The 22835-nt window shown below is 43.1% G+C and overlaps 1 protein-coding gene across 8 annotated transcripts in view; it reads left to right on the top strand.

Annotated features, from left to right (window-relative positions):
* Positions 1-22835, top strand: part of EML6 (EMAP like 6) — a 174534-nt gene that overhangs the window by 62132 nt on the left and 89567 nt on the right. For 7 of the 8 annotated variants that reach the window (XR_014218163.1, XM_082217210.1, XM_082217209.1 and 4 more), the window contains 6 exons: positions 800-935; positions 9294-9495; positions 15221-15358; positions 16387-16643; positions 19964-20176; positions 22599-22766. Coding sequence is in view for 7 of the 8 variants with exons in the window: in XM_082217210.1 (XP_082073336.1) it covers positions 800-935; positions 9294-9495; positions 15221-15358; positions 16387-16643; positions 19964-20176; positions 22599-22766 (1114 nt within the window). In the remaining variant the exon portion in view is untranslated. Of the gene's footprint in view, positions 1-799; positions 936-9293; positions 9496-15220; positions 15359-16386; positions 16644-19963; positions 20177-22598; positions 22767-22835 lie in introns of those variants that run through there. The other variant, XM_082217213.1, reaches the window with a different exon arrangement.

Here is a 22835-nt window from a genome sequence, read left to right as displayed (position 1 = left end):
TTGCCTTCTACTTTCTCGGTTCTGTTTTGTGAAAATAACGAAGCATCTTCCCTGAATTCGCTCTGAAGCACCACAGAGGCCCTTCGGGAAGGGGGCTACTTTAATCCAGTAGGTTTTATATGCTGAATTAAGACTGTGCTGAAATCCTACCTTTGCCTCTGGTTCTCAAAAGCTTTCTCCCCTGTGAAAAGAGGCACATTTCCAACTGCTTTTTTGTGTGTGAAACTTCTCCAAAATTTTCAGGAGCAGGTTGCCCCATATTTTACAGGATTTTGCCAGGAAACGCAGCAAGTGAAAAGCTACAGAGAGAGCATCATGCCACTTCCTGACCACCACTCATGACTTGGGAGTGCTTTAGTGCAGCAACTTCCATCATCCAACTCACCACTGGTCAGGAGGACTGGGACCTTTGGGAACAGGAACCTAGCAACATCTGGGGGTCCCATGGTGCCTGGATGAGGCTGTTGTTAATGAAAAAAGAAGTTAGGTTTTCTATGTGGAGGTCCTGACTTATAAATCATGCTAAGGGAGGTGTTCACTTGGCAACCATCACATGATGAACGTGATCATGTTCATTTTTCGCTCCCCCACTTATGGAAAGGTTCTGCCTCTGACCCTGATATATGGTGGAATCATCAAATCACTGGGTTTATATGAACAATGGGAGTTTCATAGGAAAAACAAGCTGATGTGAAGCCAACCTAAGTATGATGACGTTTAAGCCCTTGCAAACAGGTTTGGGCTTTGAAATGCCTTTTGTTAAAAATCCAGTTCAAGTATGTATGTTGTTCATTCGCAGGCTGGCATTTTTAGCATGTATGCATGTGAAGAAGGTTTTGCCACCGGTGGGAGAGATGGCTGCATTCGACTGTGGGACACTGTTTTTAAGCCAATAACTAAAATTGATCTCAGGGAAAATGAACAAGGCTATAAAGGTAATGAAAATACTTTTTACCCAACTCTGTGCTTCTATGATTCTATGAAATTATTTGTAATGCATTTAATGCAATACAAAACATGAATATTTTTGTTCTTCTTCTCTTCCTCCAAGTTTGAATTTAATCGTTATTGCTGTGATCCTGAGGAGGCGGTGGAATACATACAAGAGTTAGCACATCTGCCCTTCAGATTTTGCCTTTGTTTTCACAATTGTAGCTTACGGCACTATCTCTTCCCCAAGTGAAGCAAAACCAATTCCTTTGTTTCATGTTGGGTGGTACTACAGAATAATTGGAGGCGGCAAAATGAATGGGTATAGCATTTGGATTGCAGATTGTGATGTGTGTGTGTTACTCTGATACTCAAACTGCCTTAACAGACAATGTAGGAAGCTGCCGTATAGCAGGTCAGAATATTTGTCCACCAAGCCCAGTATTTCTGGGCCAGCTTCAGTTTTGAGGGGATCCAGAGAAAGCTGCTCTCTTGTAGAGTCTCCTCCATGGTTGGTAACCCCTCGTGGGATTACCTTGTTGGCAGTGCAGGACAATACTTAGCAGCAGCAGCAGCAGCACTCTGCGTGATTGCATCTAGCAATGCTATGTGTGGGAGTATTATGGGATATGATGTCATATTCTGGTCCAGTGCTGGATCCCACAGAAAAGGAGTCAAGGCTGGACAGAAGTTGCAGGACCATGGATAGCTCCTAGTGAGCAACTTGACTAGCATTGGCTAGTGGCTTCTTCTCTAGCAAGTGTTAAAGACTGAGGTGCTCATGTGAAGATGCTCTAAGTGTTAGTTTCTGTTTATGCCACTGTGCAGTGCTTGGAGTCACAAGACTCTGTTTTGCATTCCAGAGATTCCAGGCTGTTGGAACTCTCATGGAAGACGGGAGACGAATGTGATGTTACTGGTTTCCTCTTCCTTTGTTTTCCAGTTGCTCTGTGCTTTCACAGAGAGAGCGTGTATATTTCTTTTCTGTCTGCGTAGTTAGAAATAAAACCTAGCAATGTAGCTCAAACTTCTCATCTCTTCTGCTGCTTTGATACTCTGCTGAATGGGGGAAGTGCCTGGAGCCTTATCAAAGGCTCAGGTCGTTAATCATCATCGGAGGAGATTCCGAAGGCTTTACCAGAGGAGTAGCTTGGTCATAGCGGAGATTCCGACACTAAGTTGTGGGCACCCTGAAAGGATCCAGCTGGAAACAGGAGCCTTGACTGGATTGATCCCAGTCTGATCCAGAGAGGTTTTTATGTTCTAAGTCCCACGTATCTCAATGGAGTGAACCTTCCAGAAATATGTATGCGAAATTATGCTTGGCATAAAAGTGTTACCTAATAGCTATATCATTGTACTGTCACACACACAAAGTTTTTCTTGCCCCTGAAAATGCTAGAGATCTTCTCCATTCATTTGTTTTAGTGTCACTCGCCTCCAGTATGATGGCAATGTGGCCCCATTTATGCTTCTATAAATAGTGATTTTGATGCTATTTATGCCATTGTATTTTTATAGTTAGTGGTTTGTCCTTTAAATTATTTCTCTGGATAGCTTCTCCGCAGGATCTCCTTTGCAGACACAGTTTGAGCTTCATCAGTGTTAACAGCAGTAAATCCATAGAAATGGGCACTGACATTTCTCCGAGGTTGAAGCACCTGTATACTCGGCGTGTAAGAGGACCTCAAAATGACGGGGATAAAAATAGCCACAGCCAATTAAGAGATATAGCTGGGAATCACAAATCAGAATAAAGTTACAAAAGCTATCTTCCTAACTCTTATCCTTCTATACATTCCGCATAACAGAGATTTCAGAAGACACAGACAATAGGATCTCTCGGGTGGTGCAAAGAAATAGGTACAAAAGCACAGAAGGCAACATGGAAACACAGCAGAGATGAAATGGAGATTGAAGGACAATAGCAAGCTAGCTTCATAGTACAATGTGTTGCAAGTGGGGTGAATCCCCTAAGCCAATCAGGTGTACAATCTAGAATCTTCTAGCACTTGGATATATGTGTGCTCCCACATAGCTGAGATCACTTTCCAGTTAGTCTCTGGCTTTGAAGCACCATACCAGGAGATAAGACAGGCACTTCAACCCAATGATCTCAACCTAGTTACTCTAAAGTATCCTCTTCTCACAAAGGCCAGTTTTTCCCCAGAGACCTAAGTGAGGAAACCAGTTTCTCGAGAACCTCCAACTAATTAATTGACCTAAGAAGCAGGGGCGGAGGAAGGGCGGTGTGGTGGGGGTGGTCCGCCCTGGGTGTCACCACTGAGAGGGGTGGCAAAATGCTGGGCGGCACTCACCGCGGTGCCTGCAGTGCGCCCAAGCCACGTGTCTCTCCTGGGAGAGACATGGTGGCTTAGGCCAGCACAGGCTCTGCGGTGCCCAAACGGTCCACCCACTGCCTCCCCCTCAGCTGTAGGGTGGCTGAGTGGGAGGAGGCAGGCAGGCTCCTCGGAGGCCCTGTGGAGCTTTCCTGCCCCGGCTGGCCCCACCCCACAGGTGGCTGGCCCCATCCCTTGGGTACAGGGCACGCATGCCACCCCGGACGCCCGATTGGCTTGCTCCGCCGCTGCTAAGAAGACAGACTCAGATGAATATATTTGGGATCAGAGGGGCGTTTTCATCATTTATTTATTTTTGTTTTTCAAAATAAGGCTTGTTCTTTAGCTAATAAGCAAATTCAGCAGGATCTGTAGACAGTCGAGTATTGCATAGGTGCACGTATAAGGTTATGTTTGAATAAATGGCTGTGTGGGTGCTTTTTCTTCAGAAGATGCTGACTTGGGCATTCCTGTGGTGTTTCAAGGAACCTACAAATGTATCAATAAGAAATGCCTCATAGTAAATTTGGATGAGTCACTTGAACTCAGCCCAGATTTATTAAAAGATGTATTTGTTGGCATGGACAGAGTGAGGATGTTGTGTTGTGCTTTGAAACATTGCAAAAGATTCCTACAACCGGTATTTTGTCTGAAGACCCTACAAGGTCAAAAGCAGCGTAACAGATAATATATTTTCCAGCTTCTTTCCAGCCCTTACCCAAGGAAGAAAACTTTGTTAATTCCCAGTAACTCCAGGTCTTAAAGCCCGGCTGAATCAGTTTGGCTGAGGAAAACCAAGCACATTTGGGGTATAGCTCATAGGGGTGGGTGCAGAAAATGTTTCAGGAAGAGTGATGCAATGTATTTTATTCCTACACAAACACATGTGTGTGGGTGTGTCCACATATATACCTGTATTTATATATGTGGTTGTGTGAGAGAGAATGAGAGAGTGGGGAATGACAAAGCTAATTTCTAGGGTCAGAATCACATAAAAACATGTGGACTATCATTTTGTTTTAGAGCAATTCCAGTTTCCATAAACAGTGGTACCTTGGGATGCGAACGGGTTCCGTTTCGGAGCCCTGTTCGCTTCCTGAACATAACGTAAGACGCGTCTGCACGGGTCGTGTTTTGCAGCTTCCGTGCATGCACGTGACGTCATTTTTACCGTCTGCGCATGTGCGAGCGGCGAGACCCGGAAGTAAAGTGCTCCATTACTTCCGGGTCGCCGCGGAGCACAACCCGAAAGCGCTCAACCTGAAGCGTATTTATCCCGAGGTGTGACCGTATACTTTTACAATTGTCAGGAGAGCGACGGTCACCACAATTATGGAGGGGCAAAAATCTTCCCTTCAGAATGATAGGCAGCAGTAGGATGCCATCATTTATTTATAAATGCCATTTACCCCTAATGTGCTGCTTGTAAAGGCATGTCAGTTTCTCACAGGGGGTCTAGAAGGCATTCCAGCCTTGAAGGAAGTTAAAATCTTTTTAGCTTAAGGGGGGGTGTCTCATTAGGGGTTCATCAAATTAATGTCATTTATTAGCCATTGATTCTGCGTAGAGAACATTTGGAGAGAAGCACACAAGGGCAAAGAAAATTGCAGCACACAGATGTAGAGGTATAAACTATTAATACTAATTGGCTCATTGAGACACAATTCCACTTGCAGAGAATTGTGCAGATGCACTTTGGCTCCTTTTGTATCCATTGGGGGGGGAATCATATGCTCCCTTTGGACATGCACCTGTGAGGTTTGGGAGGTGCAAACAACATCCAGCAGGCTTTATTTATTTATCTATCTATTTATAAATGTTTATACCACTTTATAGGGTTAAACCACAGAGCCTAGGACTTGCCGATCAGAAGGTCGGCGGTTCAAATCCCCGCGACGGGGTGAGCTCCCTTTGCTCAGTCCTAGCTCCTGCCAACCTAGCAGTTCGAAAGCACAAAAAGTGCAAGTAGGTGAATAGGTACCGCTCTGGCGGGAATGTCTGTGTAAGTGCCTATGCAAATGTCCTGAAAACACCGGAAAAGTTTTGTGTTCCAAGTTCTCAAGCCCAGGAGGTTTGGAGACAACCTGTTCTGGTCAGGGTTGCACTCTCTTAGAAGAAGCTGCTTCATATTTTGCGGATACTCCAGCATCCAGCATTGTCACTGGAGGGCAAAGCAGTGGTGAGGAGTTCCTGTTTCCAGCCCCCTCTGATTTGCCAGGTATATAGCCGCTTTTGGGCAGAAATGACTTGACCAAGATGCTTCGTGAGCTCTAAGTGTGGCTATTCTTGAAGACGACTTGGCAACGTCAACTGGTTCAAAATGCAGTGGCTACATTATTGACTAGGGTTAGGTTTAGAACTCATGTAACTGCTCTTCCTTTTTTAAAAAAATTTTTAATTCATAAATTTTTATTCATATTTGCACATATATACAGGAAAAACATAAACAAAAAATCCACCACATACCTTATACAAATTATATCCACTTTACAAATCATAAATAAAATACATAACTGAGTTAGTCTCAACTGAGCCTTGGACTTCCCTCCACTCCTTTGGTAAGTATCGAATAAATTATATAGTCGCGTACTTTTTAACTCTTTTACATAGGCCTTTCCCGCTGTTAGAGTTATTTCAACCCCGCCAGTGTCACCTGAACTTTAGATTCCATATACAATAAATATTTCTTCCAATTGTCATGAAATTTCTGTTCGTCTTGGTCCCTTAATCTTCCTGATATTCTATCAAGCTCAGCATAGTTTATCATTTTAACCTGCCACTCACTTATGTTGGGTATTACTTCTAATTTCCAATTTTGTGCTAACATAGTTCTTGCAGCTGTCGTGGCATATAGAAACAAGATCTTATCTTCTTTTTTAACTTCTCTTCCAACTGCTTTGGCTGCCTGTTCATTTCCAGGTGCAATTTAAGATGTTCACGCTAGTGTTTAAAGCCCTAAATGCCTTCGACTCCAAACATCTGAGAGCGCAGAAGCTCTTGGGTATTAAGATCAGCAGGGAAGGCGCTCGTGGTAATTCTCCTACCCTTGGAAGTTCAGGAGGGTGGTGACCCAGAATAGGGGCCACCCCTAAAGGTGGGAAACTCTGTCTACACAGAAGTGTGGGGCACCTTCACAGGGTAGTGTCCAGGATCAGTTCTGAGTTGTGAGACCACATCTTTAGAGGGAGTGAACCCCTCCTGAAAACAATCTGAGCACATAATTCTGGGTTAACAAGAGAAAGCTGGAACCTTCATGCCTTGCTTGAGGAATGGGAGACAGGTCTTGCATTCATGACCAACTTGTGGGCTTCCTGGAAGCATTTGGTTGGCCGTTATAGAAGCAGGAAGCTGGGCTGAATTAGGCCCTTAGGCTGAACTAGCCAGGCTCTTCATATGTGAAAGATTTTCCAGAGTCTGAACCAGGAATTAATATTAGACCATGTCATGTAGTGACTTAATCCCCATGAAACATAGCAAACCTGTAGTTTGATCAAAGAATGAGATTAAAGTCAGTTTTGTTCTCGTATTTTTGGAAGCAGGGCACATCTGTTTATTGTACAGTAGAAGAAAGCTTTATCTGACGAAACAGATTGCAAGCCTGCCAGCAGCGAGAATCAACTGTTCTGTAGTGCTCATCCATATGCACTTTATTAACATAGTCAGTGATGGTAAACTAGAGAGAGAAAAGGACCAATATCTGATTCATATCAGATAAAATACCTCTCAATTAACAGCACGCAATAAAGAATGGTTTGCGCATTTATATAAATTAACCTTTGGCTACTACACGAGCTGAAGAATGTTTTGTGAACAGGTGTCAGCAGTTACCTTAAAAAAATTAAAATGTGTGTGTGCCAAATCAGAAAATCAGCATCCGAAATGAGGTCTTTCCATCTTGCGGCCCATGGAGAGATATGTAGTACACCAATGGCATATTGCAGTGTTTTTCAACCACTGTTCCGCGGCACACTAGTGTGCCGCGAGATGTTGCCTGGTGTGCCGTGGGAAAATTTGAAAAATTCGAAAGATTTTTTTAAAAATCACATTTTCGCCCACTAGGCGGGCGCCGGGCTGTGTCCACCCTATTTTCCATCCATCCTGGGTGGGGATCAGATTGGATGGGATCGGATGAGAGCGGACAGGCGGTCCGCTCTCATCCGATTCCCCATAGAGAGCAGCGGGGCTCTGACATCTCCCTCTCCGCACACAGTGGTGGTGTGCCTCGTGATTTTTTTTCATGAAACAAGTGTGCCTTTGCCCAAAAAAGGTTGAAAAACACTGGCATATTGGTATTTTCTGGCCTCCTGGGCCCTGTTTTTTGTAGACCCTGGCAGGCAGGCCATAACAAGCCCCAGGTGAGCTGCCTTTCATCTTTGATAGACAGCACTGGACTTGGCAGCTGTGAGCTTGTCCTTTCTACCGTTTGCCCTGCTGCATCCCCACAGGAAAACTCTCTTATTTACTGCTGAATCAGAGCAAATGTCCATCAGATTTTCCACGGATTGATGTTTGCTCTGATTCAGCAGTAAAGAGAGGGTTTCCCTGGGGGGAAAGCGGTGGGGCAAACAGAAGTCTGCTCAGACCCGTGCCTAGAAATCATGAGACAAGCAGGAAACAAGTGGCTTTACATTATTATGCATGGAGTCCCATTAACCAAAACCTTGCGTAAGCTGCTATTTACCTGTATTCCTATTCCTTGTAGTGTTATGAGCTGCACTGAGTACCAACTGAAGGAGCACTGGCCCACTGCAGGCAGAAGCTAGCCAGGGCTGAATGCTTTTAAGTCTCACTGCTTTCAGTGCACATTTTGAACACCCACAGGAAACAGTGCAACTTAAGTAGGGCTGCCACATGTCCTCTTTTTCCAGGACACATCCTTTCTTTCAGGGGTAAAATTTCTGTCTGGGTGGATTTTTTTAATTTGCCAAAAAGTCTCTGGCTATAATTTCTGGATGAGACATAGGCATAACTGGTGGTTGAAGACTTGCTTTCATCTTCTCTTCTCCTGCCCACCCTCAGCAATATATCACAGCTTCTAAAGCCTACATATAGTAGAAATATTTAAAATGAGAGTCGTCATAACATGCTCTTATAGGCTCTTCAGAATCTTCTTCTTTGGCAATCACTTGTAGTCAAGTAAGATTGTCTTCTATGAACACGGTCTTAACAGTGAGTCCGTAAGTGACTGTGGAGGGCAATTCTGGATCCACGTGTTCTTCCACAATGGGGACATAGGTTTCTAGGCAGGAGTTGATCATGGTGAGGGTTTGCCAAGTGTGCCTTCCTCTTAGCACGTTTTCCCCTATCATCCTGAGTTTGAGGCAACCCTAACTTGAGGGCTTAACTTTCACTGGATCACGGCACAGTGGATCAGTGTGTCGTGCTGTTGACCAGAAGGTTGGTGGTTTGAGCCCATCCAGGGATGACTGTGGGCCAGAGGGTCCCTTTCAACTCTATGAAACAGATTGATAGCCAGCCATCGTCATTCTAATATATATATATATATATATGTGTGTGTGTGTTTTTTAACATATCATTTTCAACAATAATTAAACATACTTTTACAATCTTTTTTGACTTCCATCAATCACATCTGAAAATTTTCCAATCTAATCACTTAATATACATTTCTTACTTTCACTATTACATTTAAATCTCATAATGAATATCTCTAATCTAATTTTGCAATGTTTCATTTATTTCTCCTTACAAAACTTCTTGTAGTACTACCAGCATCATTTGTTGATTATAGTCGCTCTTCAAATAGTTCGTATATTTCTTCCAATCGTCTGTGAATCTCTGGTCCCGCAGGTTTCGAATCCTTCCTGTCATCTTATCCAATTCTGCGTAGTCCATTAATTTTGTCTGCCATTCTTCTTTCCTCAGAATTTCTTCTTGCTTCCATTTCTGGGCTAACAATACTTTTGCTTCTGTTGTTGCATATAAAAACAATTTAACACCTTGTCTGTTAATATCCTCACCTGTCAGCCGTCGTCATTCTAAGGCTATTCTATCCTCTCTCAGGTTTGTCCATCCGAAGCGTGTGCTGGAAAGCAGACCGGCTTTTAGCAGGGACGCAGGACAGTGAAATATTTGAGGTCATCGTGAGAGAAAGAGACAAGCCCATGCTCATAATGCAAGGTCACTGCGAAGGAGAGCTCTGGGCCCTGGCGGTGCACCCTAAGAAACCGTTAGTTGTTACCGGCAGCGATGATCGATCCGTGCGGTAAGGCAGGAGTGTAAGAAGATGGCCTATGGACTGTCGCCACATACATTCTGGGGAGCTGCCATGCTTTGAAATGGGGATGGGGGCATTTCCTTGTTGGTAAACATCCCAGGGAGGGACACACCAGTGGGCAGAACTTCCTGACAGTAAGAGCTGTTTGACAGTGGAATTTGCTGCCAAGGAGTGTGGTGGAGTCTCCTTCTTTGGAGGTCTTTAAGCAGAGGCTTGACAACCATATGTCAGGAGTGCTCTGATGGTGTTTCCTGCTTGGCAGGGGGTTGGACTCGATGGCCCTTGTGGTCTCTTCCAACTCTATGATTCTATGATTCTATGATTCTATGAAAGTAAGTAGAGCAATGTATTCGGCAAGCCCTGTAAAAGTCAGAGGTTTCTGTTCGCAAACACACAAACAGGCATCATGAAAGAGGACGTGCAATCAAAGCCGATGCTTCACCACTGAGCTATGGCTCTGAAAACTATTCCTGTTCTGCTAATTTTTTCTCAGAGGAAGGCTCAAGCATTAATTGTTCCGAAACACCAGTAAAGCCTGTGAGATCCTTAATTTACTGGTGAGGTGGTTGCTAAGTAACCCATTTTGTGTGTGCGGGGGGATGCAGCAGCCAGCATAAGTTTCCAGTAAATGAACTCAGTGGCCAGGTGTCTGATAGAATAAGCTGGAGCAGTTCCAAGAAAACACAATTCTTTGGACTGGTTAAGGATTGCAGAAGTCAGGGTTTTCGACAAGTGAATTACAGAGCTTCCAAAGGAAGCTGAAGCAGACTTTCTGAGCAGTGCGAGCAGCTGCTAGATTTCAAGCAGTCTTAGCTTTTGGCAACTTTCTCCTTAGAAAAGAGCATGGATCTGTGTCTCCCCTCCCCCCTTGTCTCCCTGACCCAGAAGAGGCATGAAAGGGGCAGAGGAGAGAATAGCTGCACGCATGCACAGTCTCCAATTGTTTGGGGAAAGCCCTGGAAAGGAGGAGACAACGACTTCTTCATTTGTATGCTGCCGTATACCTGCAGGCCTCAGGGCGGTTCACAGGACAACACCAAAACAGCTATGGGGAGCCGGGGACATTTAGTCTCAGCAACTGATTTCATGGAGTAAGACCCACAGAGAACGCTGCTGCTGGGCTCATTAGACCTGACACTCAGCCAATGAGGCGTTCACAAAGTAAAGGAAGGATTGAACTCTGATTAATAAGAATACACACAGAGGCTTGAACCAGCAAGACTCTGGGAAGGGTGCGTATAATAATCTCGCCGTCTCCACCCCTCGGCCCAGGTCGTTTTATTCACAAAATAACTTTTTACAGAGTGTTCATAAGAACCAATCAGATTCCTTCTGAGCATTTCAACAAACCCCACGTGGGGACAAAGTTAAACTACCAAAACTAATTAAACACACATACCGTATTTTTTGCTCTATAAGACTCACTTTTTCCCTCCTAAAAAGTAAGGGGAAATGTGTGTGCGTCTTATGGAGCGAATGCAGGCTGCACGGCTATCCCAGAAGCCAGAACAGCAAGAGGGATTGCTGCTTTCACTGCGCAGCGATCCCTCTTGCTGTTCTGGCTTCTGAGATTCAGAATATTTTTTTTCTTGTTTTCCTCCTCCAAAAACTAGGAGCGTCTTGTGGTCTGGTGCGTCTTATAGAGCGAAAAATACGGTATTTCTGGGGTAAACAAAATAGAACAGCAAAGGAGCTATTTGGCAACCCCTGAGGTCATAAACAAACAATATACATGATAAGAAGGATGGCCAGGAGGACAGCGATCATTATCACCTTTATGTGAAACCTGTTTCCTGGCCCTAAGATTAACATCCTAAGATTAACATATCATAAAAGCTACATCAAAGAAACTGCCCACTGTCTTTGATGACCCAGGATGCCTGCCTGGCAAAGCAGCTGGCAGTGTACGTGACTGGTCAAGAAAGAGAAATGGAACAGGGATGCAGAGGTGTGGACTGATCAAGAATCATATCAAAATAGTTTAAACCCAGTCAACGCAATGCTTTCACTGCTGACACAGATGGCTTACTCTATATTTGTTATAATTCCTCATAGCAATCCCACCTGATCACTACAGCCAAGTCTGTGAAGATTGTGTTTTTGCTAATAAAGAGTTAACTTCCAACTTGGAACTGTGTGATTTACTGACCAGCGTGCTCTGTGACATGAGGGCTGGGAGAGACCCCTGTCTGAAACCCTGGACAGCTGCCGCCAGTCAGCGTAGACAACATTGAACAAGATGGACTAGTAGTCTGACTTGTTAAAAGGCAGCTACCTATGCTCCTTCCTAATTTTTCTAAACGTTTAAATATGGAACCTTTCTTCTTCTCCTATATTCCTTGCATTTCCAGACGGTTGATCTGAAGAAACCGACTTGAGCAGGCATCCCCAGCCTTCGGCCCTCCAGATGTTTTGGGCTACAATTCCCATCATCCCTGACCACTGGTCCTGCTAGCTAGGGATCATGGGAGTTGTAGGCCAAAACATCTGGAGGGCCGCAGGTTGAGGGTGCCTGGTCTTGAGCATAGTTGTTAATATAAGGGCAGGGTCACATTTGCCAAAGTCTGCCATGCTTTCCCCCCCTAATGAAACCAAACCCTTTCAACGAACTCCTGCATTAAACTTGATCCCCCTAGTTGACTTAGTACATTCCTGTATCGCTTCAGTTTGATGTCAGGGTAATTCTGTAATTCACGGGAAAAGCCGAGGAAGCCAGTTTCCTAGGAGACAGGTCTTTCCCTCTCATTTTTACCATTCTGAGCAGCTGATACTAACTATTCTTGATGTGCTGAACATGTTGAAATGTCTGTGATTTTCTGATTCATGCCTTGCATATGCTTTGTGGCATCATTTGCATATTGCATTTTTATTTTATTTTTTACTGGTGTTTGCTCCTGGTGGAAAGATTTGTCAGTGTACTAGGGGTGGAACATTGCTGGGTGGCTGAGCACATGCTCTGCATACAGAAGGGCCCACATTACGTTCCTGGCATTTCCATTTAACACTATTACCGTAGGTAGCAGGCAAGGGAAAATATTTTTTCCTGCAAACCCTGTGCAGCTACTACCAATGAGAGCAGATAACACTGGTCTAGGTGGACAAATAGCCTTAACTTGGCACAAACAGCTGCCAGTGTTCCTGTTGCAATGTCCTGGGGGCTTTGGTGTAATGTAGATAATATAATAATAATAATTTATTATTTGTACCCCACCCATTTGGCTGGGTTTCCCCAGACACTCTGGACGGCTTCCAACAAAGATTAAAAATACATTAAAATGCCACACATTAAAAACTTCCCTGAACAGGGCTGCCTTCAGATGTCTTCTAAATGTCAGGTAGTTGTTTATCTCTTTGACATCTGATGAGAGGGCGTTCCACAGGGCGGGTGCCCCTACCGAGAAGGCCCTCTGCTGGTTCTGGGTGTGGAAGACTCAATCTGGAGACAGACCATAGTTCTGCTTTGTTTTGCTGGAGACATTAAGTTAGTGTGATGTATACATGACCCCCAAGTGGGAGCGGGTGGCGCTGTGGTATAAACCACTGAGCCTCTGCGGCTTGCTGATGAGAAGGTCAGCAGTTCGAATCCACGCAACGGGGTGAACTCCTGTTGCTCTGTCCCAGCAGTACTTTCACCTTTTACATGGCCCCCATCATCACATCTTGTTAAAAATATATTGTTGCCAATTGGGTAAGCCCCATCGTCATTTTATTTATTTTTAAATTAATTGGTCACTTTAAAAACAAACAAACCAAGTTAATTCAAAGCGATTTACAACACACACACACACACACACACACACACACAAACACACAAACACAGGGCAAATGACTTCATCACTCAGGACAAGGAAGCAGCAAGCGTACTGAAATATACTCAGAGTCGAGAGTGGATTTCACGCTCTTTATTCAGCTCATAGTGGTGAGGAGGAATGAAAGTTTCCCCAAAATATCTGCTTTATATACATTATTTACACAATGGGCCCCACGAGATTGGCTAATTCCGGGATTCACCTGTAGGCCAATCAGGTTGTGGATTCACTTCCACCTGGAGCTGGATTGGGTGGCTCCTGTGGACCAATCATACTGCTGCATTGCTCTAGGACCAATCAGACTGCTGCATTTTGGATCCTATTGTTCTAGGACCAATCAGACTGCTGCATTTTGGATCCTATTGTTCTAGGACCGATCAGACTGCTGCATTTTGGATCCTATTGTTCTAGGACCGATCAGACTGCTGCATTTTGGATCCTGTTCAACTCTGTACATAACAGTACATTCACTGTTCTCCATCAGCATAGGTTGCACCCAGCAAAACCATCCCATTAGCCCAAGGACTTCTGCACGTGCAACAGGACTTCTCCCACTTCTCTTTCGCCATGGATCTAGATCCCCATACACACAGGCTTGACTTTGTCCAGGGTTTTTTCCAACCCTGATTCTGATTTCCAACATTCACTGTTCTCCATCAGCATAGGTTGCACCCAGCAAAACCATCCCATTAGCCCAAGGACTTCTGCACGTGCAACAGGACTTCTCCCACTTCTCTCTCGCCATGGATCTAGATCCTCATACACACAGGCTTGACTTTGTCCAGGGTTTTTTCCAACCCTGATTCTGATTTCCAACATTCACTGTTCTCCATCAGCATAGGTTGCACCCAGCAAAACCATCCCATTAGCCCAAGGACTTCTGCACGTACAACAGGACTTCTCCCACTTCTCTTTCGCCATGGATCTAGATCCCCATACACACAGGCTTGACTTTGTCCAGGGTTTTTCCCAACCCTGATTCTGATTTCCAACATTCACTGTTCTCCATCAGCATAGGTTGCACCCAGCAAAACCATCCCATTAGCCCAAGGACTTCTGCACGTACAACAGGACTTCTCCCACTTCTCTTTCGCCATGGATCTAGATCCCCATACACACAGGCTTGACTTTGTCCAGGGTTTTTCCCAACCCTGATTCTGATTTCCAACATTCACTGTTCTCCATCAGCATAGGTTGCACCCAGCAAAACCATCCCATTAGCCCAAGGACTTCTGCACGTACAACAGGACTTCTCCCACTTCTCTCTCGCCATGGATCTAGATCCTCATACACACAGGCTTGACTTTGTCCAGGGTTTTTTCCAACCCTGAATGGGGCATGTTCATGGGGCACGTGGGAAAAGGAGAGGAAGTCCTGTTGTGCAGCCAGAATTCTTTGCACCAAAAAGATGACTTTGTTGGATGCAGTCCATGGACCATGAGAATGTTCCTACTTTCTATCCTGCAGGCCTGAGGCTTCTGGAGTAAGCACACACTCTGTTTCCTATCCAGTTCCTAATGCAATTAAATCTTGCAGCTCACCTACCGATAGGTATTCCAGAGCTCTGGAGAAGGAACCCCTGGGAAATGGTAGCTTAAACAACTCAGTAACCTATTACCAGTCATTAAGGTTAGAAGCCACCATCCAAAAGTGCACAAAACCCCTCCAGTATCTCAAACACCTATATTATGCTTGTAGCACCCAAATGATTATTGAGGGGGTTTTTTGTGAATGTGTTAATGATAGAATTAAAAATGCAGGTTTACATTATTTGGGAATAGGCTAGTGTAATAGGAAGTGAGAGCAGCAAGTAGAATCTGGACAAAAGTTTCTGCTGCCATGTAAAAATAACTAGCATATTCTGCAATGATAAGTTTTCTCTGGTCCTTTTCATTCTTGCACAGGTTATGGAGCCTTGCTGACCATGCCTTGATTGCTCGTTGCAATATGGAAGAAGCTGTGCGAAGTGTATCTTTCAGCCCTGACGGATCTCAGCTGGCACTGGGAATGAAGGATGGTTCCTTCATTGTTCTGAGAGTAAGGTAGGAGAAAAAGAAAATCTAACAAAAGCAAGCATATTCTAAAAACTCTAACCAAATCTGAAATTGTGGGTGCTACTTGCACCATTCTATAACAAGTCTATAGCCCAGCTCATAATTTTCTGATAAGCCATGGTTTGTTTGCCTGAGAATGAGGTGTGTGCCCACAATTTTTCCTCTCGCTTCCTTGCTACTCCCTTTCTCCAGTAACCGGATCCTAGTTTAATAACCTGATTTTTAAGCAGCCCTTTGACAACAGTTTTCCAGTTCAGACAGCATGGGGAATGTTTTTAACATACCATAATATTGTCTTTAAAGTTGGGCACATGAGCTGAGCAAGAAAGATGAGAGCTGAAGAGACAGCAAATCAGCAAAAGGCTTGCTTTCAGCCTGATACACTATCATTAATTGAACTGAAATGGGCCTTTCCGGATTGGGCTAATTTTGTGCAAGCGGGGGTTAATTTGAGTTTGTTGGAGATGAAAGCATTGGGAGTGTACATGAATAGACAGTGTGAAGAGGAGATTTTGCACATTCTTCAGTTAACATGCACAGCGTCCAAATGATGTTGAACAGTGTACAAAACAGAACACTTAATAAGATACTGTGCACATTATTAGCTTGTCAAGGTACACATTATCTGGTTATGAATTGCGAGTGTTACCCAAGTAATTTGGGAAGTATGGTTGGAGGCTGTGCTTATTTATTAACCTGACAACGTACAAAATGTCCCTAATAAAGTCACATTCTCTGATACCTGCTGTTAATAATCTGTTCCGGCTTACTGACACTGTGCACTTCTTCTAAGGCTGCAACCCAGTGCACACTGTTCTGCCTGCAGGCTCCAGTGAAATAAAACCTCTGTTTTAATTATACCTGTTTATTTTTTTAAACATTTTGGGAGCTGAAAGGTGGGCTCTTTTTAATCGAAGTAATAAATAAGTCAGGACTTTTGAGGTGGCGTGGGCTTGGTTTTGGTTTTAACATTTTGCATCTTCAGGCCTGATGTTGTCATTTCCACCCCTTTGCAGAGATATGACAGAGGTAGTTCATATCAAAGACCGGAAAGAAGTAATTCATGAAATGAAGTTTTCGCCAGATGGCTGCTATCTTGCAGTGGGTTCCAATGATGGCCCCGTGGATATCTATGCAGTTGCTCAACGGTACAAAAAAACTGGAGAATGCAACAAGTCTTCAAGCTTTATTACTCATATCGACTGGTCTCTGGACAGCAAATTCTTGCAAACTAATGATGGTGTGGGAGAACGCTTCTTCTACAGGATGCCATGTAAGACCTCTTCTTTAGATTTGCATTGGTTTTTAAACATCTGTAAATAGAACTGTGCAGTTTTAAATTTCACAGGTATAAAGGCTGATTGGTACCAGGGAAAAGCAAATCTGTCAGCTTCAGTTTCTAGTCAGTTTTTCATTTTCAAGTCTTAAGTTTTCCACATTTTCACGTCCTTCTGTGATTTGTTTTTAAAGTCCTCAGGAAAATTCACCAGCATTTTAGTGCGGATTTCTCATATTTTTGCAAAGAAATTTCCTCAGATAAAATTTATTTTTTCACTGATATATATATATATTAATGCACATTTTACCATAGTGTATACATTTCTGTACACAATACTTGACTAGAGAACTACGTATATTACAAAATTCAGACAAGTGCAAGTTTTGAAGGATGGTTGTGTTTTGGTTCTCATAATATCTTAGGAATATTGTGACTTAGGGAAGTTCTTTAACTGCAAACTTGGGTTTAACTTCTTTCCCATCCCTGCTTGCTCTGCAGTCCTCAGGCAGGTCTGCTTGATTTGCTTGATATGAGCTAACAATAGTACAAGGTCACACACACAGTGAACTTCATTGCTGAGCAGGGGTTTGAGCCTGACTTTTCCTCATCCTAGTCAGATTTACTACTCCACCTGAATTACGTCCAAGGTTGTGCTCAAATTGAAATCATTATCATAGAATCATAGAGTTGGAAGAGACCACAAGGGCCCTCGAGTCCAACCCTCTGCCAAGCAGGAAACACCATCAGAGCACTCCTGACATATGGTTGTCAAGCCTCTGCTTAAAGACCTCCAAAGTAGGAGACTCCACCACACTCCTTGGCAGCAAATTCCACTGTCGAACAGCTCTTACTGCCAGGAGGTTCTTCCTAATGTTTAGGTGGAATCTTCTTTCTTGTAGTTTGGATCCATTGCTCCGTGTCCACTTCTCCGGAGCAGCAGAAAACAACCTTTCTCCCTCCTCTATGTGACATCCTTTTATATATTTGAACATGGCTATCATATCACCCCTTAACTTCCTCTTCTCCAGGCTAAACATGCCCAGCTCCCTTAGCCATTCCTCATAAGGCATCGTTTCCAGGCCTTTGACCATTTTGGTTGCCCTCCTCTGGACACGTTCCAGTTTGTCAGTGTCCTTCTTGAACTGTGGTGCCCAGAACTGGACACAGTACTCCAGGTGAGGTCTGACCAGAGCAGAATACAGTGGCACTATTACTTCCCTTGCTCTAGATGCTATACTCCTACTGATGCAGCCCAGAATTGCATTGGCTTTTTTAGCTGCCGCATCACACTGTTGGCTCATGTCAAGTTTGTCACGTTTATGTGTTGGCTCATGTCAAGTTTGTCAAGTTTATGTGTTGATTCAGGAAAGAAATGTGATAAAATATGTAACAGAAAACTTTTTTGAAGAAAAATTCCAAATTCCTTTCATTGACAATTATTCTGGAACTGGTAGGAAAGGCCTAAGATTTGACCTAATGCAACAGAAAGGACAATGGAGTAGCCATTGTCAGAATCTAGAACAACTCCAAAACTAACTCAGGTTTCTAAATCACCAACATTGTCATCTTCCCTGTAGTAGAACATGAAACTATAATCAGGTCACCTTGGAATTAATAAAACAAGCAAACAAATAATAACACAGACCGTTGTTAAAAGTGGAATCTGCAACAAAATTTTGCAGTATAGCTTAGCTGCCAAAGTGAGTGCCCCTGCACAGAGTTCCATTTCAGCCATTTCCTCCAAGTAGAGCATTCCACTTCCTCTATTTTTATTCTCCAGCCGTCATTATATATTCCATGGCTTCTGAGCTCGCACAGTGCTCATTTGGGATCGTTTTGGAGTGTCTGCAAAATGGGTCCAAAATACATGCAGGTTAGAGTCAGACTTGGGGGGGGGGCGTCTTTTGAAAAGTCTTTAAAAAATAGGGAAGGGTTGCATGGTGTGCCTACAGGGGGTGGCGAGGGGTGGCTTGCTCATTCTAAATATATATGTTTATTTTAAAGTACACACACACATACATACCCATATTTTTCGCTCTATAAGACGCACCAGACCACAAGACGCACCTAGTTTTTGGAGGAGGGAAACAAGAAAAAAAATATTCTGAATCCCAGAAGCCAGAACAACAAGAGGGATCGCTGTGCAGTGAAAGCAGCGATCCCTCTTGCTGTTCTGGCTTCTGGGATAGCTGCGCAGCCTGCATTTGCTCCATAAGATGCACACACATTTCCCATTACTTTTTAAAAAGTGAGTCTTATAGAGCAAAAAATATGGTACATGTCCATCTAGTGAGCAGGAAGTTTAGAGTGGTTTCAGAGATCACTCCTATTGAGTGTGGAAGCCAGACTCCATCTCTCTGCACTTTTCCAGAGGAGAGCTTTCTGGGCACAGCAGGCAGCTCAGATGAGTGCCACTTCTTCTGAAACAACAGTGATGTTATGAGATTTGTAAACCCTAGGCTTACAGTGATAATATAAACAAAGGAGTTGTGGCGCATTTTTGCGATCAGGCAAGGCAAGGAGTCCGGTACTGCTGCTACACCCGGCCCTACTTTTTGAGCGGCCAGTGATGATGGCGAGTGCCCAAGAACAGAAGAGACAGTGGAAGAAGATTAGAAGAAGTTTAAAGAATATCTGAAAAAATATGTTAATGTTTAAAGTCTAGAATAGCCTTGGAAGTGGATATAGGCTGTAGGGTTAGAAGTAGAAGATAGTGTATTTTAAAATAGTATTATTTGTAAGTGATAACATGTGAAGATTTTTATGGTAAAAGTAAGCGTGATTAAAAAAAATGGTTAAAAATAATGATATATGTAAACTGCTAAAGATGAGGTAAAATGAAAATCAGATAGGGGGGACTTGGGGAAGCTCATCTAACAATGTTTAGAAAAAATAAGGATAAGACAAGAATTTGTTTGTATTGTTTGTTTTTCTGTTTGTGTTATAGTTTAGTTGTGTTATAAAATGAATTAAAAAAAATTGAAAAGAAAGAAAGAAAAAGAATAGAAGCCAAAATTAATTGTGTACAATCGAAACCAAACTGCTGACAAGATTCTCAGGAAACTGGTAGTGAAATATCCATACATACCTGGAGTTACCAGGGATTGAACCTGTGACCTTCTGCACATGAAGATTTACCAATAAACTGTGGTCATCCCACAGCTGACATGGAGGAAATCCTTAGCAGGCAGGTTGATATGGAACTAATCCCTTAAAACAGGAAATTTGAAAGCCACCGAGGTAGAAATTTCCGTTCCATTACTTCTTCTGAAATGCAAATGGTTAAACAGCTTATTAACCTGATTTCTTTTCAGCTGGAAAGCATTTAACAAGCAAAGATGAAATCAAAGGGATTCATTGGGCTTCCTGGACGTGTGTGATGGGATCAGAAGTGAACGGGATCTGGCCGAAGTATAGCAACGTTACAGACATCAACTCTGTGGATGGAAATTACAATAATGCAGTTCTGGTGACTGGAGACGATTTTGGATTAGTTAAATTGTTCAGATTTCCTTGTCTAAAGAAAGGTAAGACTCTGTCCTGTGCATAACCGATTGCTCGCTTGCGGTTGGGATTGATCATTTAGTGTTTCCTTAGTGGATCTTGAGCCACTTTCAGATGGGCCTCCGCACCAGAGACTGCCCAGTGCTTCCTTGCTTCTCTGCCCTGCTCTCTAACCATGTCATATCCTTTTGGATGGATCAATGTCAATAATTTATCTGTTTCATTGGCACATACATGGAAAATATCCAAAATATACTTGTACGTAGAAGTAAAATGGAAATCAGAAAGCTGAAAAAGTGGTCTGATATCTTTAACTCGAGCTTGTTACTGGTTGGTGGTGGCTCCTACCAAGGAACCTTCAGGCCAGTAGTCCGTTGGTTATATATAAAGTTCACTTTGCCTGCCTGGTTTCACTCTGTAGGACATACTAGGCCTTGACCAACTCTCAATCAAGTCTTTGAATGGCTGTGGATCCAATGGAATCCCTTCCAAGTCAGGTCATTCCCCAATCCTGAAGACTTTGCTTGTTACAATTGGTAGAAATAACGTAAAGAGCATAAGAAGTCATGCTAGATCACAGCAGAGGCTCATGTGTGTCGACATGCGGAGGGCTGGGAGGCCAGCTGGCAAGCCCCAGCTCGGACGTCTCCTTCCATCGGCCTATGCTCCGACGTAAATCAGCGACCTGGACTTCATAAGCCGGGGCACGCTATTAGCAGAGTGTACTGCGCACACAGAATAGGCGTGAGGCTTGTGAAGTCATACTTCGGCTACAGATTCATTAAGCGGAAATATACTCGGAGTCGAGTGTGGATTTCATGCTCTTTATTCAGCTCCTGGTAGTGAGGAATGAAAGTTCCCCCAAAATATCTGCTTTATATACATTATTTACACAATGGGTCGCACGTGATTGGCTAATTCTGGGATTCTCCTGTAGGCCAATCAAGTTGCGGATTCACTTCCACCTGGAGCTGGATTGGGTGGCTCCTGCGGACCAATCATACTGCTGCATTGTTCTAGGACCAATCAGACTGCTGCATTCTGGACCCTATTGTTCTAGGACCAATCAGACTGCTACATTCTGAATCCTATTGTTCTAGGACCAATCAGACTGCTGCTTTTTGGATCCTATTCAACTCAGTACATAACATAATCATAAATCAGAACAAAGAAACATGTCGTCTCTCTCTCATGTCATCTCAGAGAGAACAGCAAAAGCAAAAGCTATACACAAACGGAAGTTCCCAGCATACTTTGCTGGAATGTAAACAGACATGTGACACACAACATTTCCACATGCCGGTTTCTTAAGGTGAAATGGAAATGTCAACAATCTAGTCCAGCATTTCATTCACACAGTGCCCAACCAGATGCCCACTGGAAGCCCGCAAATCAATACCTGATTTGCCTTGGATGCCAGCTGTCCATGACATATTGTTCAGGAAACACAATATTAGAAGTTGCTGAACGCTAAGCTATTGAGCATCCTCTGTCCTTCTGAGGTCTGCTGGCTTTCAGAACAGTTTTCTTTCAATGTCTTTTCAATTATTTTATAAAACAAACTTCAGAGTCAAGAGGACAAAGGCCTTCTGGCTGCATCTTACAGTAGCAGTGTAAGGATTTCTCTTTCGATTTACTATTTATATCACGCCATACAGCTGACATAAAAAAAAAACCTGAAAGCTCTGCCCCAAGGAAACTGCAATCAAACATGCATGGGCAGGGGGAATATGAAACTCAAACATGCAATGAGATAGAACGATTCTGTCATTAAGCTTACGTGATATTCAGTGCTTTTTTCGGGGGGGGTGCATACCCCTATTTTGTGAATCTTTGTACTTTTGTCCATTTACTGTATTTATTTTTCCCGATCTGAACTATAAAATGGTGATTTTCTTGAGTCAAGATGAGAGTACCCCTAAACATTTTTTTAGAAAAAAAACACTGGTGATATTTACATTGACTTATGCAAACAACTTCCATCATAAACTCTCAAGAACTACTTCCAGAGAGTTAGATGTGTTAGTCCACTGCAGCAAAAGAGGAAACAGCTTTATGGACTAACAAAGGATTCTTTGTTATTTTCTGTTTATTGAGAAGTAGTATCTAATATGATAACATCAGCAAGCTAATATGTGCCAGTACTGAAGACAAAAACAAAACCTACAAAACGAGGGGAAATGAATATGCCATTTTGACTACCATGATACAAAGACTGATTAGGGTAGGCGACAGGGCAATCATTTTAGTGAAAATTAATCGGGAAAGGAAAACACATTTTGTGTGTCTGTGTTGATCAGGTAGATAATTTATTGTGACTTAATGCTGGCTGTATTAAAAGAAATATATATATATATATACACACACACACATACTATGCTTTTTTCTGACATTTCATGAATTTTATTTGCAATTATCAATATGGTTTTTTTATTATTATTCTAGGAGCTAAATTTAGAAAATACATTGGCCATTCTGCACATGTTACTAATGTCCGTTGGTCGCATGACTTTCAGTGGGTAATAAGTACTGGAGGTGCAGATCACTCTGTTTTTCAGTGGCGGTTTATTCCAGAAGGTTTAACAAATGGAATCCATGAAACAGCACCCCAGGGTAATGCAAATAACATTTCTTTATTATTCGTTTGTTCGTTCGTTCGTTCACTGAATTACGTCCTTCACC

The sequence above is a fragment of the Podarcis vaucheri genome (genome assembly GCF_965113315.1).
Source record: "Podarcis vaucheri genome assembly, chromosome: 3".
Classification (NCBI taxonomy): domain Eukaryota; kingdom Metazoa; phylum Chordata; class Lepidosauria; order Squamata; family Lacertidae; genus Podarcis; species Podarcis vaucheri.
This window is presented reverse-complemented; position numbering and strand designations above follow the sequence as displayed.